The sequence below is a fragment of the Oreochromis aureus genome, linkage group 3 (assembly GCF_013358895.1).
Source record: "Oreochromis aureus strain Israel breed Guangdong linkage group 3, ZZ_aureus, whole genome shotgun sequence".
Classification (NCBI taxonomy): domain Eukaryota; kingdom Metazoa; phylum Chordata; class Actinopteri; order Cichliformes; family Cichlidae; genus Oreochromis; species Oreochromis aureus.
This window is the reverse complement of record NC_052944.1, coordinates 85,584,251-85,607,857: the sequence shown is the minus strand read 5'-3', so window position 1 is coordinate 85,607,857 and position 23,607 is coordinate 85,584,251. Positions and strand designations below refer to the sequence as shown.

General features: G+C 39.5%; 1 protein-coding gene and 4 long non-coding RNA genes across 8 annotated transcripts; 1 reads left to right on the top strand and 4 right to left on the bottom strand.

Moving 5' to 3' along the window:
* Nucleotides 1-2,545: 2,545 nt before the first annotated feature.
* On the bottom strand, nt 2,546-3,572 carry LOC120437743. Its single transcript, XR_005611380.1, has 4 exons — nt 3,532-3,572; nt 3,399-3,443; nt 3,065-3,173; nt 2,546-2,946 (listed from the first exon to the last, which is right to left on the bottom strand). It is a non-coding gene; the product is annotated as an uncharacterized LOC120437743 (long non-coding RNA).
* A 107-nt stretch (nt 3,573-3,679) lies between these two features.
* LOC120437740 lies at nt 3,680-5,978 on the bottom strand. Of its 4 annotated transcripts, none has more exons than XM_039608287.1 (8): nt 5,720-5,978; nt 5,543-5,620; nt 5,161-5,324; nt 4,948-5,067; nt 4,826-4,873; nt 4,662-4,745; nt 4,487-4,552; nt 3,680-3,738 (listed from the first exon to the last, which is right to left on the bottom strand). In XM_039608287.1, the coding sequence occupies exons 1-7, from the start codon at nt 5,841-5,843 to the stop codon at nt 4,511-4,513; spliced, it is 660 nt and encodes a 219-aa protein (XP_039464221.1). In that variant the 5' UTR covers nt 5,844-5,978; the 3' UTR covers nt 3,680-3,738; nt 4,487-4,510. The 4 variants fall into 4 exon arrangements, 3 of the variants coding, with proteins under 3 accessions (XP_039464221.1, XP_039464220.1, XP_039464219.1); XR_005611375.1 differs by having other exon boundaries at nt 3,723-3,738; nt 4,239-4,552; XM_039608286.1 differs by lacking the exon at nt 3,680-3,738 and adding an exon at nt 3,747-4,330.
* Nucleotides 5,979-6,458: 480 nt separating this feature from the next.
* LOC120437744 lies at nt 6,459-8,156 on the bottom strand. The gene is made up of 6 exons (XR_005611381.1): nt 7,731-8,156; nt 7,470-7,608; nt 7,130-7,334; nt 6,952-7,052; nt 6,676-6,866; nt 6,459-6,593 (listed from the first exon to the last, which is right to left on the bottom strand). It is a non-coding gene; the product is annotated as an uncharacterized LOC120437744 (long non-coding RNA).
* A 143-nt stretch (nt 8,157-8,299) lies between these two features.
* Nucleotides 8,300-11,109, bottom strand: LOC120437747. The gene is made up of 3 exons (XR_005611384.1): nt 10,485-11,109; nt 9,384-9,550; nt 8,300-9,019 (listed from the first exon to the last, which is right to left on the bottom strand). It is a non-coding gene; the product is annotated as an uncharacterized LOC120437747 (long non-coding RNA).
* Nucleotides 11,110-15,342: 4,233 nt separating this feature from the next.
* Nucleotides 15,343-17,065, top strand: LOC120437745. Its single transcript, XR_005611382.1, has 3 exons — nt 15,343-15,570; nt 16,709-16,819; nt 16,954-17,065. It is a non-coding gene; the product is annotated as an uncharacterized LOC120437745 (long non-coding RNA).
* Nucleotides 17,066-23,607: the final 6,542 nt, after the last annotated feature.

Below are 23,607 nucleotides of genomic sequence, written 5' to 3'. Positions count from 1 at the left end.
AGCTCTGTAGTGCCTAAGCATGGATGAGGTGTTGTTGTTATATCCCAGCTCCCTGGCACATAGCAAACACTTCACCTTGTACAAAGGTAAAGACAGCTTAACATAAATTGTATTGCACCATCAGTATTATGAAATTTACAGAAATTTACATACCTTGTTGGGAGGAATAAGATCAAAATGTTCCCACACAGGGGAGGACATCCTCCTCTTCTTAGCTGGCTCCATTCTCTCCTGACTTTCTCTCTCACTCTCCTAAACCTCCAAACTCTCCAAACTCTCACTAACCGCAACTCTCCATCAAACACCCACATTTTGAATGAAGTCTGAGGGGTTTATATCGCTGTCATAGCTCACCCGAGCACCTGGCTGCAGCCACTGTGGAGCTCCACAGTAACCGGATACACGTGACCTCCACACTAACCGGAAACACGTAACTTCAGTTAAATCGACTTTGACAGCGAAAACTAAATTGCGTTTTTGTTACTATTGATGCTGCTGAGAAATAAAAATGGTTTTAAGTGGGGGTTTTAACACTCTGGGTTTGTTCAAAAAATTCACCATCCCCTAAATTGTTCGTGGCCAAAAAAGTGCTATAACGCTGGCGCACCTTCCCGCGACACTCGCTGTTTCACTGATTTTATTTTATTTTTTACAGTACATCGTGTTGTGCGTTCTGATTGCTGTAGACCATTGTCAATCAATCTAGTCCAGTGTCTCCTGTACAGTAGCGGCCCCTAATAGGCCCACGGACCAGTACCGGTCCGTGAGTCCTTTGGTACCGTTCCGCGAGAGTTGAGGCTCCGGTGTGAAATGTATGGTTGTAGTTGTGTGTCTTATTTTGAAATAACTATTTACGCGTTACCATAGCGACCAGAGAGCATTAAGAAGCAGAGAGGAGGATGTCACTGTGTTGTTGGCGCACAGCTCAAGTCACCTTTATTATTATATTTACAAAATACCACAGTTTCTTTTTTATTCTTTTGTTGTATTTATCCGCGACACCTTAAAGGTCGTTTCCTGAAAATATTGTCTGACATTAAACTGGTCCGTGGTGCAAAAAAGGTTGGGGAGCGCTGCTGTACAGTACAGAATGCGTTTAGCTTGTCGAATTTACATAAATCTTCTAGCAGTGTAACCCTGAAGTGCTGTACTGTATGTTTGTAGGTTTTCTCCCAAACAAACACAACAATGCCGACGATACATTTTGCACCGCCAAAGGCACCTTTTGGTTTCATTCCATAATACTGGACTTATGTTTCTACGAAGGTTTGAACTATAAGAGTGTTTGAACAAAAGAGAAAAGTGTGAAAATGTTCATGCCTGTCTGAGAAAAGTGTATAAAGCATGTAGTGAGGGGTTTTACAGTCTTAACATCTATAATTGTAAAAAATAAAGTGATTTCACCTACCGCGGGTTATTTTTAGAACGTAAGACCAGCGATAAACGAGGGACTGCTGTATTATTAATAGTAGAGTCTGGGACATTTAATTGATTAACATCAACACTGATTATTATGCACTGTTATTTTTGTTCAAGGAGAGCAAAAAATATAAAACTTTCTCTCAGTTTGTTCGTTGCCAAAAATGGCCACTTTTTGTGTATGTTCACAAAATGCTATAAAATGTATATTTCTTCAAACATTTATCTACTTTTACCGACGTGACTCTTTAAAAATCCTTTTCATCAAAATCAAAATTGTATTTAAATTTTTTACTCTTTATAGCCAGTTAGGTTATATATTACCATTAACTTTTCAGATAAAACAGTGATAAAGTCCTAATGTTTTCATGAAACTTCCTTTTTTTTCCCCCCATCTGAGCATCGGGGAAAAGGCTGTCTTGCAATTGTTGAGGTCACTAGTGTGTGCCCCATTTCTTCCAGGATCACTCTCTTTATAGGTTTTAGTGGACTCCTAGTACTGTGAAGTGGTTTCATGGGACAAAGGCTTTGTATTCCAAGATCTGGGAGACTGTAGAAATGAGCAGTGATGCCCTTCCTACCATCTTTCCAGAAAAATAAGTGATCTGGAAGCTGTTAGGCTTACTTACAGCAGCAGCACTTTCTGCACCTGCATAAACTCCAGGACACATTTACTAACAGTGTGTGTTGCTGTATGTGCTGCAGCTTTGAATTTTTTAATAATATATATTTTGTTAATATTTTGGCTATGGTGTCTTGTACAAGAGTAAAAGTGTTTTTAGCATGTGCTTCAAAGCTAAGTTTGACTGGGAAACTCAAAGCTCAATAGTCTGTATCAACAGAAATTCACTGCAGCCTATGTAATATTTGATGCGTCATAATTTATTCTACTCTATCTTGCAAATACATATTTGTGTGGCAATGTCATGCACAACACACACAACTATTAGATCCTTAAGATCAAACCCGTGTCATTCTTTTGGTCCACTGCAGTGCAGCAGTCAAAAAAAAAAATAAGTGAAGTGGCCACAAATGGCCAGGATAGAGAGCCCAGAGTGCTTATGCTGTTACATTTACATTTAATGCTGTTACACTGTAATCCTTTATTAAAAGTATGGACATAGAATCAAGTGAACAACATTTTGAAATAAGTTTAATTGGAATTTTGTACTATGCAAAAACAAAACAAAAACAACAACAACGACATATTAAAGAAAGAAACAAATATAACAAACAGCCAGTGCCTTTATTTGTCCATTACATGTCAAACATAGCACTGACCCTTAGTCCCTGCTCATCAGCACATGCTTTCAAAAAGAGCTCCATGTCCTCTGCAAACTGAAAAACAAAGAGGAACAAGTCCCTTGCTCCAGTGTCTTCTTCCTCTGACATGTCTCTTAAGACCCTCTGCTGGTCCCCTTGATTTAAGGACAGATATTTTGGCATTGTTACGTGTCCACGGAAAAGTGCCTTATTTTGGACAACCCACTGCACAGCAGGACGCAGATCTTCAACAACTGCTGGCTTCTGTGTCGGGCAAATGGGGATAAAAACATAGCTATTTCTCTGTTGCAGAACAGTTTTTAACAGTTATTCAAATGTCACTAACCATGTAATTACACTACTGTTTAAAGTGAATACTGACCTGACTGACTTCCTGGAACTTGTGCTTTTTCAGTCTGAAAATGGGCACGTGTTGTCCTTCAAGCACAGCTTTGGCTTCCTCTCTCCAGTGTGCAAATAGCTTGCCAGAGCTTAACAGAAAATTTTGATATTGTTAAAGTGTGTAAACTTTGACACAACATAGAACAGAAGTCAAAATATAAATACCTTCTGAGATCAAAGTTCTCCATCAACAGCAAGCACCACCATTTACGCAAGTAGGGCATGTCTGACTGTAAAATATTAATATGAAACATATTTAACAACTTTCAAAAGATTCAAGACTCCATTGCTGTGAAAGTAAATAGGATACTTACTATAGTATAGTCAAATGGTGCATCCAGTGCCACGTACAGAGCAGACTATTTGGAAGAAAAAATAAAAATGTCATTTTTTTAGAAGCTTAAATTAGCTTCTGTATGAATCTCAAGAAGAGAAGAGAAAAATTACCATCAGCATGAAGATCCCACAGTCAACTCCATAGTCTTGGCTTGAAAACCCTGTATTACATTGAAAATAAAGGCTCGTTAATAAAATCCCTTAAAAGAAGACTAGTGTAATTCATATTATTCACCATACACTTAAACTAGCACATACCTTCAAGTCAAAGCTCTTTTTTCTGACCACTGCCCGGGAATGAGCTTCACTGCAAGATTCCTTTTTTCAAGACAGTTACATTCACAAGTTAACAGACATCATCATGATGGGTGTGAAATGTTTATTGCTAATAGCACCAACTGTAACTACAGGCCTTAGGAACACGACCTCAACAAAACAGCATAACAAAATGAAAAAGTACAGTCACATGCTCACAGTTGGTCAAAATTAAGCATTTTCAGCTTTAATTTCAGGTTGGCATATTTTACAAACTAATATTTAATGGTGTTTTATGTTAAACTAGAACATTTGAAGACCCTATTTATGTCTGAAACTCATCTAAAGACAGCATCACTGACTTGATCAGAATGTGAAGATGAGAAATAGAATAAAATGTTGAAGCATCATGCTGATATAGTTTATAAAAAAAGCATGTGAGTGTACTGTATGTGTGAACACTCAAGATCAGCAGAACATGATCTGGGATGCACTTAACCTGGAACACTGAACAGGTTCCTGAAAACTCTGGAACAAACCAAACATGCTTATAAAAATGTGACCTCAAAAGTGAAACATATTGTTGGCCACCAAATCCTGCCTTTGTGTATAATGGGTCAAGAAAGAGGATTTCTCTTTTAGGTGGCTTCAGTACCTAAAAGACAGTTAGCCATGACTTCAAACCTGAAAACAATGTCATTGCAAGCGATCACAATCAAAGACTTTTGAAACTGTGTCATAAAAGCTTGAATACATCTCAGACACATAGCAAAATTCTAACAGTTTGTATGTGTCAAAAAACAAGACTTACACACAACTGGAAATGACCAGGTGTCTAGAGAGGGAGAACTATGATGTCCATCCTCTGAGCATCAGTCTGAAACACAATTTTATTTTTAAGTATTCTGTATATGAACTCTCACCAAAGTTATAAAAAAAAATCATTTTGATTACTTGCTTGTTTCTTTAAAGGGCGGTACACTTACAGGAAAGGACTGCAATGGATCACAGCCATAGGGTGCAAGCCAAGTCCGGGTGACATACAGATTTTCTATGTAAATGCTTATCCCCTAGAATGTAAAAACAGCACATTTAAAACAACAACTCTTTAAATTAAAGCTTGACGATCCTCGTATACAACATACAGTACCTTTGACTGAACAATTTTAGTGATAAGCTCAAAACAGCCATTTCCAATCTGAAACAGAAAAAATCATCAAAAAAAGGAATGTACACTTTATTATTTCATATTCATAGAAACAAAATAATTACAGTCGATTCCATTTGTTTGTTTAAACCCAGTGTCCAAAAATCTGCCCGCGTGATGCATCCAGAAGACGTTTCAACAATCAGCTCATCTTTGGGTCTGCTGATGTCCAGAACATAGTTGAGCTAAAAAAACAGAGAGGTGTCATAGACTGTGGATGACAAAATCAGATAAGCACTAAAAGTTGCACTTTGCGACATCTGAAAACTTTAACATACAAGCTGTTGTTGGCCAGGGTGCGGTACAAAACACCATGATGAACGGCTGGCCAAAATGTTCTCAGGCTTTGTCAGAGCTTCGCACGGTGGTCCACACAGGTCAGGAAAAGTTGCATCTGTTGACCTTCTATTGGCTTTCTTGTTGTCAACTCTTACCTGAGGTTCTATAGGGATTTTAACAGGTTTCAGACAGAACACTACATAGAATGCATATTAAATGCATACAAATGCAAGAAAAATAAGCACTATTTATAGAAGGAAATTCATTTGAAACAGCATGTAACAAGTTCGTTTATGAGCCCTCAACTACAACAAGATAATGAATGCAAGATTATTATTTCACCTATATATGACAATCACCATTCAAAATAAGAAATTTTACCAGTGTCACCAGACATTGAAGGTGCTGGGTTCAACACCGTTTCTGTGGTTTCTCTGGGTTTATTGCACACCTGTGGGGCTAGGTACACAAAGAAAACAATATAAACACACAGATAGGAACAAATCTAACATGTGAACAATGGTAGCGTTCTGGTCATGAGACAATGCATGTACTTACCTACGACAGCTTGACCCAGTGCCGACAATGAGATATTGATCTTTCCAAGTCGACCATGTCTTAGCTGCCTCTCCAGAAGTTTCTTGTTGGTGACAGTGTTATAATGATGAGTTATATTTCTCATCAGAAACACGTGTGGATGGACTCATATTACTTAAAAAGTAATTGCTTTTCCTCATGTTTGCAAAGAACTGTTCAACAACTTGACTGTTCAGCCAGCCTTTCAGCTCTGGGACAAGTTGAATTCTCGCGTAATATGTCCTTGGGATCTTTTGTATTTCCCTCGTGAAATCTGTCATACAGGACATAATGGTCAGATGATCCAGTGACAGGATGAGGATTTTCATTTACACTATCCATCCTTTCATGTAGCCATGGAAGATTCACTTTCAGGCTTCCATCCTGTGCAGCCATGACATTTTCCTCAGTGGGCTCAGCCAGTCGACCTTCATGTGGATGAAATGGCAGTTTATCAGGAACCCATAAATTGGTGTGTGCCACCAAACCCCTCGCAAAATCGTAAACACAGACGTTTGGCATGTGCTTCCAGGACAGGAGAAGGTCAGCAAAATCCCGGGACTTTCAGCACGAAGATTAAATTTAACACTGTATACAATGCCATGTGGACATAGTATTACAGACCATCCTCCTGCAAGCAAAGATTTAAAAAGTTGTTTGTGATTGTAATTACATATTTTAATGCTACTTCTAATAATCGCTAAGTGATGCTTACCAGAGGCCCCCATATGCTTTGAAAGACCTTATCATATGTCTGCCTGCTCTTCATCTTCTCCCTCAGTCTGGTGATGAGATCAAAGCGGGAGCCTTTGGAGTCGATGTTGCATGCTTTACACAATTTTCTTACCACTCCAACCTGACAGTAATTAGGGAAAATGTAAATGGAACAACCCCAGAACTTTATGTCACATATTCTGAAAACATAAAAGCAATGTTACCTTTTGTTTGGCGAGTTCATCCAACAGACGGTCTTCTGTGACACTGCTAAGCTTTGCTTCATGTGAAGAGCTTGTTCCTACTTTTTGAAACTCTGTGTTAAGCACAATGTCACTTGTTCGAGTTTCACTCCCGATCCATGGTGCCCAGTGCGTGTAACTTGGTGGAACTGAAAATGGATTCTTCACGCCGCCTACAGAAAATGGCATGTTTTTATTTACAATCTAAATTACTTTAAAACACTGAATGACTTTCAATAAGTTTTTGCCATCACTCACTTGGAAAAACCCACGGCTTATCATTTCCAGGTGAATAGAGTTCCAAAAACCTTCAATGTCATGTTCACCATTGAAGTCTTCCGGGGCTTTGAGGTCACTCACTATAATAAATTGACTCATAAGAACATGCACATAATGTACACAATGAACTATAAACACAAATGTACATTAAACTTACCTGCTAACTTGAACACCCCTTTTCTGTGTAAGTCCATAACTACCACAGGGGGATGAAACCCACAGTTTATGCAGGAGTACATGTAGTCTGTGTCAGTCAAAGCCTCAAAATGGCAATAAGCATGAAAAATGGTATCCCTAGAAGGAAACTTCACTCTTCTTAAGCCCTCCAATGAGTCAATGACCCTTGAAGCGGATACATGGTTCTGTAATATGATAATAGGGTGAAGAAGACTATGATTACACAGATATTTAAATTTGGGCACCAACATATCATAATGACACAAACACATTTTTAAAGCAATCTTCAGATGAGTATATTTTTATTTTGTGATCCTCACCTGCAGATTTTCTCTCAAAAAAGGCAGAGTTCAAGACACAAAACAACGTGGTTGTCAAAGTTGTGAAGCCCATCTGTCCACTCCTGGTATCTGTAGACCATGTGGCACCGAGGACACGATCTATGGTGTGTTGAAACATCTGTTAAAGACAAATCACATTAATGTCAAAACATTAGTATAGGAACAATTATAACTAATTATTTCACACTGATGTTTAATCTTATTCAAACTTTATTTGAATAAGAAAAAATTAAAACTTACTCTCAATCACTCCCATCATGCTGACAATCCTCGCTTTATTGGTAACTAGAACAGCCTCATCAAGTTTTGGGTGCTCTGGGCAAACCTGGCACAACGTTTCACATGGAAAGAGCTGTTTCTGATGATCCATTTTCTGTGAGATGACATTTTCTGGAAGAGATCCAGGAATTTTTTTCTATTTAAACATATAGCGGATACTCCTTTCGATAGCAGCATTGTCCTCAAAGGAAGAACTCTCCTGAGTCATCTGTGATGGGGTGCCTGATGATAGTGGTACAGTTGATTTGAAGATGTCTCTCTGTGTCTGGAAGAGATGCCATTTAGCTATGTTTTTATGAGGACATGATATTCGTGGCTTTGCACAAGCACAATGCCATGTGTTCCTCAGAGCATTGTAAGTCACAAATATTCTGCCAAGACGGCAGAAACTGTGTATTCGGCTCAAATACAGACAAACAGATCTGTGTTGAGGATCCACCAAAATCCACCCTCACACAAAGTGGAGCATGTGCCATCTGGGCAGCTTTCTGTCTCTTTATGCATGTAGCAGCTTTGGCCTCCCAAAAATTTAAGGTCCACCATTTCCATCACGATGTGCTCTTGAAGAAAAACCTCCTTTACAGTTTCTCGGCAGTAATCTAGTGAGCGAAGGTGCTCACATAAACTGAAGCCTAGTCCGCTCCGCTGGGCCAGCAACTGGTATTGCTGACATTCCTCCAGCTCACATCTGATATTGTGAGACATCCCCCATGTTTTCCTCTGAACGTGAACTGGCACAGAAAACCCATGGCCAGTTCTCTGCACAGCAAATAACCCTGTAGTTTCATCTACACAAACACACTGCAGATGACTGGCCAGGGAAACATCTATTGATCGGTTGGAGTGCTTCCTCATCATGTGAGCCTTGTAGTTTTTGGTACGAAGAGTAAGGCCACAGTGAGGGCATGTCATTTTCATGGACTTTCCATCAGCTGCAGTTTTATTGAACACAGAGGGTAGAGCATAGGAATGTTCTAACAAAGATTCAGAAAATGGTTCAGATACCGAAGACAAAACCTTGGGGGGGAGATGGGGCTCCTCAAAGAGTACTGCCGGAAGAATAGGGGTCTCCTCGGAGAGTTCAGCGGGGAGCAGTCCTGATAATGGTGGCTGACTTGGCATTGAAGAATGCTGACAAGACAATAAATGCCTTGCCATATCCCCACGCCGTATGATTGTAATCTTACAGACAGGGCAGTGAAAGTGTCCTGTTGTCCTACAAGGCAGCCTGCACCGGCATATCATTTTATCTGTAAGAGATAAAAAACAAACAAACAAACAGACGTAATTTAAATGTAGTTGTATAGAATGCAATCAATTTATCTAACAATCAGATTGTACATGTTAACAAAAACATCCAAGCCATGCTCAATAATGAAAGCAAAATGGTATGGATCACAAAAGTTATGTCAAGAAAAGTGGTGAAAAGTAAATAAAAATATATTTTATAATATAATATATATATATATATTTTATAAAAACACTATTTTTGTTGCAGACGAATGCACTGAACTGTACAATGTCAACAGCAACTTTTAAGCCAACAAAGATACTGCAGAAGTCCTTAAAAAAGTGCATATTTATAACTATAAAGTATATTTAATACAAAGATACCATTGAAATGCAAAGCATTTTTTATATGCACACTTAGATGCTCCTCAATCTTTGCCCTGACGGTAGGGCTGAAAGTGGGGCACAGAGGGCAGTGAAAGTCCTCTGCAACACGTGTTGCATTCCTGCAATTCTGGCTTTAAGCCCGAATTCCAGATTGATATGTGCATCTAAAACAGACAGAAAAACAGATTAACACCATATACACATTTAAGTTCAGGTTTTAGCAGAAATAACAATTTACAGTTGGCATGTAATAGATTTGGGAAGAAAATTCTTGAAAAAACCCCCCAAATATTTTACAAGACACTTTAATTTGTGAGATATGTTTCTATTGACATATAACAGTCAATTGAACAGGGGCTAACTAAAATCTGGGCAATAAAAAAAGCTGTACAGAATAGAATAACGAATAGAAGTATTGATAAATATATAAATCTGTTTGTGACGTAATTTACGGTGTTGACGCTAACCAAAGGTGTCACAAGTACACACGTTCCTTACTACAGTTTAGATACCTCTGTTTAAAAATAATCAAATAAAATTAGAAGCATTGACTCGACTTTTTAGTCAAGTGGAAGTAAGAAGTACAGGGTCTAAAATATAATTTATGTACAAAATTCTGAAGTAATCTTGCGTCCAAAGCACGCGTGCGGGGGGCTGATTTACAAATGTACGGATTACAAAGTACAGACACGCATGCTAAAATGTGAGAAGTAGAAGTATAAAGAAGTATACAGTAGGCACAAAAAAGTACAGCAGTAAAGATACCAGAAAATTCTACTTAAGTACAGTATTGAAGTATTCGTTATTTTGCATCTCTGACGCCAACAATAAATCATACTTTAATGCAAAATGTGGTTTTTTCTTCTTCTCGCCCACAGAAGCCGTTAATCCAGCTCTCTTACTTAAACCAGGCCCAGGAAAAAGCATATTTGTGTGTTTCTCTGCCATGGAGCACGATGAAAAAAAAAATTAAACTAAGAATGAATGTTGTTGTAACGCAAAAAAAGTGGCAACATGATCATTGTAAGAAAACTAGACGATTCCTAGAATTATGAAATCACTAACGGCAAATTTATTTAAGAAAGACTCTGTCCCAACCTTTGCGATCAACTTGCAAGACTTCCACGGTATCCATGCGTGTTTATGGCTACTGTGGAGGTCACGTGCTTCCGGCTACTGTGGAGGTCACGTGTATCCGGTTACTGTGGAGCTCCACAGTTCGAACCACTTCCTGAACCAGTCACGTGGTACAGCGGGCAGCGAGGCTTCGGACATCATCATTTTCAGCTCCTCCCATAAACGAAGCAAGCCTCGATACGCGCATCGCGGAAACGCCCCCTCCATTACTCGACACAAGCTTCGAAGCCTCGATACAGAACGTCCCATCACTACTGCTGTGTATGTGTGACCAGCCCCACCGTGCGTGGCTCTTTGTGAGTAGCTCTTAACCGAGTAGTGGTTTTGCTTAGGTGACGGCGGCCTCCATTACTTTGTTTGGCCTGCCTGGTTATCGTTAATAGCAGCGTTGCTGTCTTTTTCTGTTGAAGCCTTATAGTTGTTTTCTTTGTTGAAGTGGTCACCATTCTCTTTGTGTTGATCTGTTTGAGTTATCATTAAAGCAGCGGTGTTGTCTCTTTCTGTTGTTACTATTTATATGATTATTGCGTTAATTGATTATAATAAAGATTTATTTTGTGTTGAATACCTCTGCCTGGCGTTCTTTTCATTTCAACCCAGATCCAACTGTTACTGTCCCCCACCCTCTTCGCCTAGCTTTCATGTGGGAGCGTAACAAAGTGGGGGCTCGTCCGGGATCGGAATGAAAGGAGTTGAGCTAATTACGATTGTGAACAGGTGTTTGTGTGTTGTGTGAGGGTCATTTGACTAGCTGCTGCTCTCCCTGGCTAGAACAGGGGAGTGTCTAGCTGAGCGTTTGCTCTTCCTTCGGACACTCGTTTTTTGTTTTGCCTTTTTTATTTTCGGAGCAAACCCGGGTGGGGATTGATTCTCTGTTGGGGGTAGGCTTTTCGGTGCCTTCGGCACTTGATGATTTGCCTTTAAAGTGGCCTCGAGCCTGGTACACTTCAGAAGCTAGGTGAGGCTAGAGTCTGAGTAGGCAGGACTGGGGAGAGAGTTGGTAGTATTTTAGTTAATGGTTGACTTGACACAACACGTTTTGTTTGCCTGTTTTTTTTTGTTTTTTTTTTGGTTGTGTAGTGAAGGTGTTGTTTGGCCCTTGGGTGGTTAATTTATGTGTTTCGGGCCGATTTGAGTTTTCATGGCCGCTTTTGATATATCTGGGTTTACGGCAAAGCCGTCGCTTGCCGTGCTGGATGTTTGTAGGAAGAGGGATCTGCAGGAGGTGGCAACATATTACGGGATCAGTGTCTCCACTGGTCTCACATAAAAACAGAGCTGAAGGCTGCTCTGGTGTCCGGGTTGTTGGAGAAGGGGTGGTTGTAATGCAAGAACCCCGAGCACACCGGTCCGGCTGGACCAAGTGCAGCGCCTCATGTTCCAAGCCAGGTCGTAGAACCGTCATTGTCTACACCCGTGGGCCAGGGGCTGCCCGAGGGCGGGCCAATGACGCTGCCCCGTTTTGATCCGCTCTCCACCCAGTCATCAGAGGGTTCTAAGCAGGATGCTAGGCTCAAAGTCCGTCTGGCTCGTCTCCAGCTGGAAAAGGAGGGCGTGAGAGAGAGTTCCAGCTGAAAAGGAAATAGAGCTTAGGCGTTTGGACCAGGAACTGTCCGTCTGACAACTGTTACTGTCCCCCACCCTCTTCGCCTAGCTTTCATGTGGGGGACGTAACAGTTGTCAGAAGGACAGTTCCTGGTCCTCTGTCACTGCTCCAAATTGACACCAACCATAAGTTAATTAGGTAACTTAAACATAACTCAAAAGTCATAGGGCACATTTGGGTCCATTACTATTTAACTCATTCATGCATATACAAACACTGTATTTTACATTATGCCATTACTTTACCGCCAAGTTAGCAGAGATAGAGAGAGAGAGAGAGAGAGAGAGAGAGAGATGTGTATGTGTATGTGTATATATACACATGTATACAGTGGCTTGCAAAAGTATTCGGCCCCCTTGAACTTTTCCACATTTTGTCACATTACAGCCACAAACATGAATCAATTTTATTGGAATTCCAGGTGAAAGACCAATACAAAGTGGTGTACACGTGAGAAGTGGAACGACAATCATACATGATTCCAAACATTTTTTACAAATAAATAACTGCAAAGTGGGGTGTGCGTAATTATTCAGCCCCCTGAGTCAATACTTTGTAGAACCACCTTTTGCTGCAATTACAGCTGCCAGTCTTTTAGGGTATGTCTCTACCAGCTTTGCACATCTACAGACTGAAATCCTTGCCCATTCTTCTTTGCAAAACAGCTCCACAACTGCCCTGTGACAGCCTCAGAGGTTGTCTAAGAGAATGTTGGGAGCAACAACACCATGAAGTCCAAAGAACACACCAGACAGGTCAGGGATAAAGTTATTGAGAAATTTAAAGCATGCTTAGGCTACAAAAACATTTCCCAAGCCTTGAACATCCCACGGAGCAATGTTCAAGCCATCATTCAGAAATGGAAGGAGTATGGCACAACTGTAAACCTACCAAGACAAGGCCGTCCACCTAAACTCACAGGCCGAACAAGGAGAGCGCTGATCAGAAATGCAGCCAAGAGGCCCATGGTGACTCTGGACGAGCTGCAGAGATCTACAGCTCAGGTGGGGGAATCTGTCCACAGGACAACTATTAGTTGTGCACTGCACAAAGTTGGCCTTTATGGAAGAGTGGCAAGAAGAAAGCCATTGTTAACAGAAAACCATAAGAAGTCCCGTTTGCAGTTTGCCACAAGCCATGTGGGGACACAGCAAACATGTGGAAGAAGGTGCTCTGGTCAGATGAGACCAAAATTGAACTTTTTGGCCAAAATGCAAAACGCTATGTGTGGCGGAAAACTAACACTGCACATCACTCTGAACACACCATCCTCACTGTCAAATATGGTGGTGGCAGCATCATGCTCTGGGGTGCTTCTCTTCAGCAGGGACAGGAAGCTGGTCAGAGTTGATGGGAAGATGGATGGAGCCAAATACAGGGCAATCTTGGAAGAAAACCTCTTGGAGTCTGCAAAGACTTGAGACTGGGGCGGAGGTTCACCTTCCAGCAGGACAACGACCCTAAACATAAAGCCAGGGCAACAATGGAATGGTTTAAAACAAAACATATCCATGTGTTAGAATGGCCCAGTCAAAGTCCAGATCTAAATCCAATCGAGAATCTGTGGCAAGATCTGAAAACTGCTGTTCACAAACACTGTCCATCTAATCTGACTGAGCTGGAGCTGTTTTGCAAAGAAGAATGGGCAAGGATTTCAGTCTGTAGATGTGCAAAGCTGGTAGAGACATACCCTAAAAGACTGGCAGCTGTAACTGCAGCAAAAGGTGGTTCTACAAAGTATTGACTCAGGGGGCTGAATAATTACGCACACTCCACTTTTCAGTTATTTATTTGTAAAAAATGTTTGGAATCATGTATGATTGTCGTTCCACTTCTCACGTGTACACCACTTTGTATTGGTCTTTCACCTGGAATTCCAATAAAACTGATTCATGTTTGTGGCTGTAATGTGACAAAATGTGGAAAAGTTCAAGGGGGCCGAATACTTTTGCAAGCCACTGTATATGTGTGTATGAATATGACAGAGAGAGAGATCTCTAAATTCTAACAGATTAAGAGAAGTTCACCAGCCTTTGCATGCTTTTAGAAATGTGTGATCCACTTTCAAATTTGACAAGTCCTAACTTGTAATGTTTCATATTTGATTATTGGTGAAAAATGCAATTAATTAATTATACTCAGTGGCTGAAGTCTTAGGGGTTGTGTCTTTGTCTCTTTACAGATATGGACTTGTGATGTTTGGTGGTGTTGATGGCTTCTCAAGGAAGGTTTGCATTCTTCACTAAAATAGCAGAAAATGTGATGCTAGTGTTGCCCCCCTGGTGTGACAGGTGCCTGGGAGGGGTGCAATCCTAGATCCCGCAGCTGTATATTGAAATAAAGAGGCACAGATCATTAACTTGTTTACAATTCAACTGCAGGATTTATTCTGCACATCAACAGGGAACAAGTCATTAATCGCCTCTGATAAGAACCAGCAATTCTTTGTAACGTGTGGCATAACAGCTGTCAGCGCATTGTCAAAAGTACAGGAATAACCTTGGCGAATATACATTAACCATCATACATATAGATAACATTGGCTCGCAGTGACCAGGTTGCCTCAGCCTTTGTTCCGGTTACACATACATATCACTTGCATCAAGAAATACAATGTACTGTAACTCACAGCCCATGAATAGCAAATAACTATTCATATACAGCACATGAGTGGCTGGATCAATTACAGCCTTTGCATCCTGTCTTACTTCAACAAGACATATAGAGAACACACAACTGAGAACGTGCATTAGCATCGCTACGGTACTTGAAACTCATTTTCCCCGCTAGTTAGTCCCTTAGCCTAGCATAATCACGTTCACATCACGATCTCATTCAAAACACAACAGTACTTAACTTATAACGGTATACTTTCATTCACGAGTTCACAACAGTCTTATTGCTTCTACTGTGTTACCTATTAGTCATTTTGAGGACTAGTAACCCACCTGTATATTGAAATAAAGAGGCACAGATCATTAATTAACTTGTTTACAATTCAACTGCAGGATTTATTCTGCAGATTTGCCTCAGGGGTTTACGCTTCTCCTGGCCGCTATGCGCCACCTAGTGGTATTTTTAAGTAATGCCATGGAAGATGTAAAGTATAATTAGAAAATACTGAATCAACACTGAAAGATATAACAAAGACCAAAATATAACTGGGGTGTTCCCTTTTTTTCTTTGTTTGAAGACATAAACTGAACTAACATCCCCATAAGTCTTTTTATCTCTTAACTTTTTAACTATTGGTGTAATCCAGATTTACCAGCCACACATTTCAACTTAAACACATATGTTAACCTATTACACTAGTACTAGTACTTCCATAATGTCTCTTTATTTTCAGATCTTGTACTTGAAAGCAGCTAACAACAACAAGGCTTCTACAGCACTGACATTCTTCCTTGAGGCTGTACAGAAGCATGGATTTCCATCGAGGTATAATGCAAAGATTTGCTGTTCACATTAGAGCATAGAGGCTTAAATCAGTCTCACTTCAATTTTGAATACACATTCGTGCCTTACACACATGCTTGCTGTCTGGAAATGATTGAATTTTCCTATCATTTGTATTCTATTTGCAGAGAAATACTACAACAATGATAATACTAATAATAATACTAATAATACGTTTTACAACACCTTAAGGTTACCTTACAATAGCAACAATACAATATATTGAAACATTGCAAATAAAATTTAGACATAAGTTAAAGAAGAAAAAAGCAAGCATGACAGTATAAAAGCTGAGCAAGTTAAAATGGACTAACACAGAATCAGGTGTATGCAATTCTGAATAGATGGGTTTTGAGACGTGACTTAAAAGTGGTGAAAAAGTTTGTGGTCCGGAGATCTGGCTGAGGTACATCCAAAGTCTTGGAGCAGAACAACTAACGGCTCTGAGTCCCGTTGTAGTTAGACAAGCATGTGGAACAGACAGAAGGGAAGCTGATGAAGAGTGAAGTGTATGAGGGGGCGAGTACAAATGTAGAAGATCAGATGAATATGAACGAATATGTCAAATCAGCGTCAGCTGTTTCCCATGTGTTTTCATTTCCTCTAATCACACTTGTGTGTATTTAGTCTGTGTGTTTCTGTTCATTCTTTGTCATGTTGTATGTTGTCGTTTGTGCCATGTTTCCATGCGTCTCTGCTTCTACGCTCCAGGTTTTAGGTATCTTTGTATCCACGGCGAGTTTCATGTTTTGATTTTTATGTTTATCTTTAGTCTGCCCAGTTTAGCTTCATCTCTGCCTTTTGCTTTGTATAGTTTTTACCAGCCTTAAGAAACGGCTTGCTTTCTGTTAACATTCAAGTTTTGTTCCACATTCCATTTTTGTCTGCACTTGGGTCGACTATTCATACTTCACACAGTCAGCTGCTCAGCCAGACTGTGACAGAACACTTTGCAAGTTAACATTACTAGTTGTGCATTGTACTTTTCGGGAAAATATTTACAAATATAGCTCTGCATAAGAGCTCAAAGAGCCCTAAAAATATTATACAGTTGAATGTAAAACATTGCTAAAATGTGATACTCTGTAATTTCTGTGTCCTTTGTTTTTCATATTTTTAGAGTGAGGGGAGACCAAAGAGTTGAGAATGTTGACATTGCTCGATACGTGTTTGAAGTTCGGGGCTGTGGTAGAGGAAGCTTTATGTCTGGCAAAAGCGTGCATAACCAAAGGTATTCCTAATTTATAACAAAAACATATTTTTGATTGCCAGGTGTAGTATTCTGGCGTTAATTATTGAATGTCACTGTATAGTGATTTTTTTTTTTTTTTTTAATGTTTGTTTGTCTGTTTTTTTGTTTTAAAGGATAGAGCGCCTGTGGCGCGACGTTTGGAATGTTGTCACCAACATCTACCACGATCTTCTTCACAGACTTGAGGAAGACAGAGTCTTGGATCCAACAAACTGTACTGACCTTTTTGTGCACAGTATGTGTTTTGCCATGAATCCAAGCAGATTTGGAGACGTTTATTGAAGGCTGGAACAATCACACTCTTAGGACAGAGCGGAACTACACTCCAAACCAACTATGGGAGATTGGAAAGACTCAGAATCCAATCGATCCTCCTGAAAGTATTGTTGTATGATTATACATCTCTAAATTATTCACATCGCTTTTTGAAGACAAAAATATATGTATATCATTGATAAAATTAATAAAGCATGTATTTTAAAGACTTCCTGAATTGATGGCGTCTAATTTCAGGCAGAGTATCCAGATGTGGACATTGCAGACTTGGACCAAACTGGTATTTACCTTCCAGAACTTGTGTCTCCACTTGACAATGAGGATTTGGAAAGAGTGAGACACCTTTTCAATACCATGAACCCTCTATGTCCTATGGGGCTGACATTTACAGTTCCCTTGTCCAGTATGTGGAAGGCGTTCTTGAGAACAGGCAGGATTTATAGCTTTATCTAGAATGATGGTTGAAAATAAGCTGCCCTAACAGATGTTTACATTATGTTGAATTATCAGTTTTTTTTTATCCAAGGACAGTTGGTAAAAGTCTGCATCAATATTTATTTTCAGTTTTTAATGTTATTGCATTTTGTGTTTGATGAGTTTAGTTATATTTTCCTGATAACCCGTCAGTTAATGCAAAGGTAACATGATAAATGCTTTCTGTTCTCATGTAAATCCTTTGTTTAATAATAGCTTCAATAAAATTTTGTTTTGGTGCCATCATGCCTATTCTTGCTGATTTCTATTTTTATTTAATTGTAAAGGCAATATTCAATTGATCTACTGTATTTACAGTCTGACGAGAATTCTTTTCTTAACTTTGATGGAGTGGCGACCAGTCTAGAATGTAACTTGTATTTAAGTCCAATAACTGCTGCTTCAAATCCATGTCCTTGACAACTTCTGGATTTTAATTTGGGGTGTTCAAGCATATTTCCTTTGATTTACAAAATGATTTCAAACAACCTCAAAAATAATCAGGAAAATTATCATCCAATTTTCATAGCTCAAAACTTGACTTTATTGAAAACAGCTTGAAAGTTACAAAAACTCTCATGACTGTAGAACTGTAATGTTTTGATGTGTGTTAGCTGTCCTGCATGCGGTAATTAAATAGCTTGACCACAGCTGACAGTGTGGCAGATTTTTATTAACATTATATTCAACAGCATTGGACTGTGTGTAACATTTAATACAGCTTTAGTATTAATCTACTTTTTTACACCTCTTGTAATCCATGAAACTGCTTCAAACAAAGAGATGATGTGAATCGGATGCATGACAATGACTTCAAGTTAACAAAACAACCCTAAATAACACAATCATTAGTTCCTTAACTTCAAATATAAATGTTAATGGTGGGAACTGTAACTTTAATTTTTATATTTAAACTCGCATAACAATATTCCCAAAAAATCAATAAGCCTACGTAAACAGTGAAACTTTTGGCTATGTAAAACATTTTTCAAGCATGGTAAAGTTTATTCGACATCCAGTGTCTACAAATTGCTTTTAAATAAGGCCGAAACCTGTGGCACAAGTTGCAATGCAATCATCAACATGTTTGGAAAAGACATTGTACTCGTGGAAGTGCCCAGGGACACGCAACATTCCAAAACATGTACAGGATATGAGGTAGTCTGCTTTGACCACTTCAACCTTCATGGTACCAGTCGGAATTTCCCACCCGACCCAAAACCTCATCAGCTGGCTGAGCTGGAATGGAGTGGCTGTAAAAATAATCAATGCATTAGAAATCAAATTAGATTCAAATTTTGAATCGCAATGCAATTACACTTGCCTGTTTCAATGTAGGTCTTCAGAAATCCCACTGTTTGCATTTGGATGCTTAGTGGGTAAGGTGGATCATCATCGTCTTCATCATCGCCCTCATCTCCTGGCCAAACAATGTGGCTAAGAACAGCCTAAAATGAGATTTCAGAGACACACTTGAGAATGCAACTGCCTTAAAAACTGTTTTTTTACATATTAAATTTGTGAAGGGACTTTTTTCCGACACTTGGCATTTATATATGATGTATTCTATGGGGTGCTCATGATGGCACTGGATTACCTGGCAGCCTTTAAAAGAATTTCCCTCAGGATGAATAAAGTATTATCAATCAATCATTTTGTCTCACCTAAAGTATAATGGTAGAAGGACTGATTCTTACTTTTCTACTCTCCCAGACCCTTCAGTTTTTTCTACAACAATTATCATTCTCACAATCACATTCTTATTTTCAGTACTTCCTACCAAAAATTCATACAGAGCGGGGAGCCAGGGATCTTAACAAACTGCTGATCAGTATATGACCTACTCTACCTCCTGAGCTACAGCCTCCCCTAAAAGCAGCATTAACTGTCATGCCATCTCGCCTTGTCACTGTAGTCGGCATCTTATAAATGTATTGAAATACCTGTGCAGTAAGAATGCTGTCTTCATGCTGGGGAAAGACCACTGAGGCTGTGTCAGGTCTTTGTTGAAGCATAGTCAACAATCCGGTGTCCTTCAGACCTTTTCTGATGTGTTTTGTCTGCCTTTTAGTTCAGCCTATCACCTAAAACAATAATTAAAAATAACCACATGACATTTGCTTAGGTGATGACAATCTAAAAACAATTTTTAAAGGGCAATCTTACTGCATGATGGAGAAGCTGTTGGAACAGCCATCTGCAGTTTTCTGCACTGACGGGTGGCAAGTCCCAGGAAATGGCCAAATTGTTAATGTCATCCTTCTGCTGCTCAGTGAGGTGTTTGTTACCGTCAAGCTTATAGAGGAGAAAAATTCAAATTTTAGTATGTTGCAAATGTATTGCCTAAAAAATCTGCATTTTCTTGCAGATATAAAAATGAGTTAATTTAAATTATGATTTCACTAATGCTGGGCTCACACTGTGCGATTTTTGGCCCATTTTGAGCCGATTTTTGAGTCGTGCGACTGATTTGGTGATCGGCCCAATTTTGGCCTTCATCGTGCGTCTTGCATCGTGTAGTGTACGTGGGATAACGAGAAGCGATTAGCACCTCACAACCAGCTCCCGATCATCAATCGCTTGGTCGTGAGGATTTCAAACATGTTTGAAATCCTCGCGACCGTCATGAGGGTGTCACCGCAGCTTCTCACACTGCGCACGCGAAAACACAAATGTCAGTGAAAAAGACGCCGCAGCAAGGCAGTGCAGCGTGTGATCTGGACACAAGCGATGGAGACACAACTTGTAGAACTTTGGAAAGCTCATCCGAGTCTTTTCGATGTGGACTCACGACCACAACAACCGTGAAAATAGTTGGATCTACACTGCTGCTCAATCACAGCTGCCTGATCAATGTTTTCATTAGTAATTTAGCAAAGTTGATGGTGGTGGTGTGTGTGTGTCTGTGTGAGTGAAATACAGAGAGAGGAGAAGCGGCGACAGAATTTCTGTTATAACCTTCATTTTATGGATGCACAGTGTGAGCACTCAGGTCACATCAGAGCATCGGGCCGTATAGTGTGAGACCCTGCATCGTGACCTATGAACTTCTAACCCCTGCGAGTCAATCGTGCAGTTTGAGCAGGAGCTGAATCGCGCGACTGAAAAAATCGCACAGTGTCTGCCCAGCATTGGGCTTGAAGTAAATTAGTATTCACCCTGTAAATTGTAGAACGAATATCTAGATCTGGCACATCATCGAGCTGGACAGTGACAGTGTCTCTATCAGCATGGACCAACATGTGAATAATAGCCTTGCTGAGGCCATGCAATCGTGGCCCATCGTTCAAAAATGAATGCCCAATCATTCTGCCTGCTACCACAAAGTCACTGTCTGCCAAAATCTGAGAAGTAGAAGGCACTAGATGGTTCTGTTGTCCCTCAAAGAGAAGGGTCATGTTGGCTGCACCTGGAGAAGAACAGTACAAGCAAAATAACTATTGACATAAGTAGTTGATTAACGAAGTTGTCAAACATGATGCAAATACTTCAATGGTATCTTTTTTTTTTTTAATTTCTGGAGTAAATTTTTCGATGGATTTGTTTAAAAACTCATCTCACATTAATTAAGAAAAGGATATAGAAGCATACCGCTATGGGTGTTAAAGCCATGTTGCAACTTTAGCATTGCCATGCAGAAAAAATGTCTCTGGACGAGGGTTTTAATAGTTTTGCAATTTTCATTAGTTTTTATTTTTATTTCGTTTTGACTTCAGATTTTCAATTTTATATTAGTTTTAATTAGTTTTTACCAATTGTTTGCTAGTTTAGTTTAGTTTTTATTTTTTGGAAAATCCTTAGTTTCAGTTTAGTTTTGATTAGTTTCAGTTATAGTTTTAGTTGTGTTTGCAATAAAGTGTAACAAAATCCCAGTTTCATTATATCAGGCATTCTCTTCTGCTTATCCTTGGGTATGTTGCTATTCCAGCTACCATACCCTGCACCCTGCACACGTCGCCTGTCTGTCACAGGGCTAACATGCAGAGACAGACAACTCACATTCCCACCTATGGGTTCTTTAAACAAATAAATAAATAAATAAATTAATAAATAAATAAATTAGGGGAGATGAACAACCGTTGATACCAGGCAACTATAAAACGTATATCTTGGCCACAACGAGACTATTAACTCTTGCAGCACCGGGTGTTCGTAATTTTGGTTCAAGTGAATTGATAAGCTTTTTGAAGGCAATTGACTCACACAGTTATGTAGATATCCCAGTCCTGTTGTCTCGGGATGCATCACGCTGCCTTGCCTGGGGTTAGCTTCTGTTTCTGGGGATGAGGGTTGGGCGTGCTCCCTTACCTTCTCAAGGTAAGCTAGCTTAGCCTTCTTGTGTGAGCTTTTCAAGTGCACTTTAAGGTTTGTGGGATTTTTTTCCCTTTAGAAATGTCCCTCATAATTTGTCTCGTTCCTCTACAAGACACTTGCTTTATTCAAAACATATTCAAAGTAATCCCAAATTGGACTCTGGCGCTTTTTCCAGACTTTTCCTGACATGATTCTGCGCGTGGACGGAGCAGCAACACAGACGACTCGACTAACGTACTGCCACCTGCTGGCATAATGAGACACAGCAAGAAAAAAACCTGGAAACTAAACTTCTTTTTCACCCTTGACTATTGTATGACACGCACACATAAACAAAAACTAAACATATTTTTGCTATAAATTCAGTTAATTTTAGTTAGTTTTGTGAACACTCATTACAGTTTTAGTTAGTTTTCCTTTTTTCGTTTTTATTTTTATTTCCGTTAACGAAAATGTTTTTTCACTTCTAGTTTTCGTTATTTCGTTAGTTTTAGTTAACGATAATAACCTTGCTCTGGACCCCAGTGCCAACAGCTATGTCACCTATTTTAAAATTGGGAAAAAGAAAAAACAACAACAACACAAGTAAAGTTACAAACTGCTTTACAGCACCCTTTAATGGAAAATTCTCATTTACCAAGTTGGAATGTTAACTTGGTAAATGAGTTAACATTTCAGTTAGTTTCTTTAAAGAAACTAACTGAAAACTAACTGAATCTATGCATCAACATAAGCATTACCTTGTAAAGAACAATGAAAAGGTCCTGCCCAATCAATCTGTGGTCTTTTGTAGAAAGCAATGATCTCTCGGCTCTGGGATGTTTGATCTTGTCGAATGCCAATGATAGCTGTGATTATGGGGTTCTCCTCCTTTTCCTTTAAGAGATGCCTTTTAAACAAAACTGCAGCATCTTGCGGATCACTAGCCTTTCCCCACTGTTCTACTAAAAGATAAAGTACATTGTATGCAAAAATAACTCTGACATTTGGTATGAAAAGTACCTTCCTTATTGTTGGCTGGGATGTCAGTGTTCATCTCAGCAGCAAAATTGGGAAGTGTGTCTCTGACTTCATGTGCTGTGTGATGCAGGTCATCCACTTCACTTTACCCAAAGTGGTGCAAAAGAAAAAAAAAAGATCAGTGTTTAAATATATATAGACTGATCTATCTATCTAGATAGATAGCCAAACCCATCTGTTCTCTGATTGGACTGTTTAATTTGTGATTGACATGACATTAACCAATCAGCTAAAAGGAAGAAAAATAGGGTCAAAATTCGTACTTGTAACTTGCATGGGGTTTTTGGCTAAGTCCACACACAAATCTTTTTTACGGACGCACACACACACACACACACACACACACATGTCTGGTTTGCTATCCTGGTGGGGACATCCCATTGACATAATGGTTTCCCTAGCCCCTTACCCTAACCCTAACCATTAAAAATGAATGCCTAACCCTAACCCTTACCCTAAACCTAACCATAACCTAATTGTAACCCTGACACTAAAACCCCATTTTCAGTGTGAAAATTGCTTTCAACCCCGAGGGGACCTGGATTTTGGTCCCCACGGTGCAGAAAGTCCCCACCAGTATAGTAAATGTCAGATTTTGGTCCCCACCAGGATAGTACGAACCCGTACACACACATTCTCACATGCATACACACACACACACGTTCTTGCACATGCATATGGGT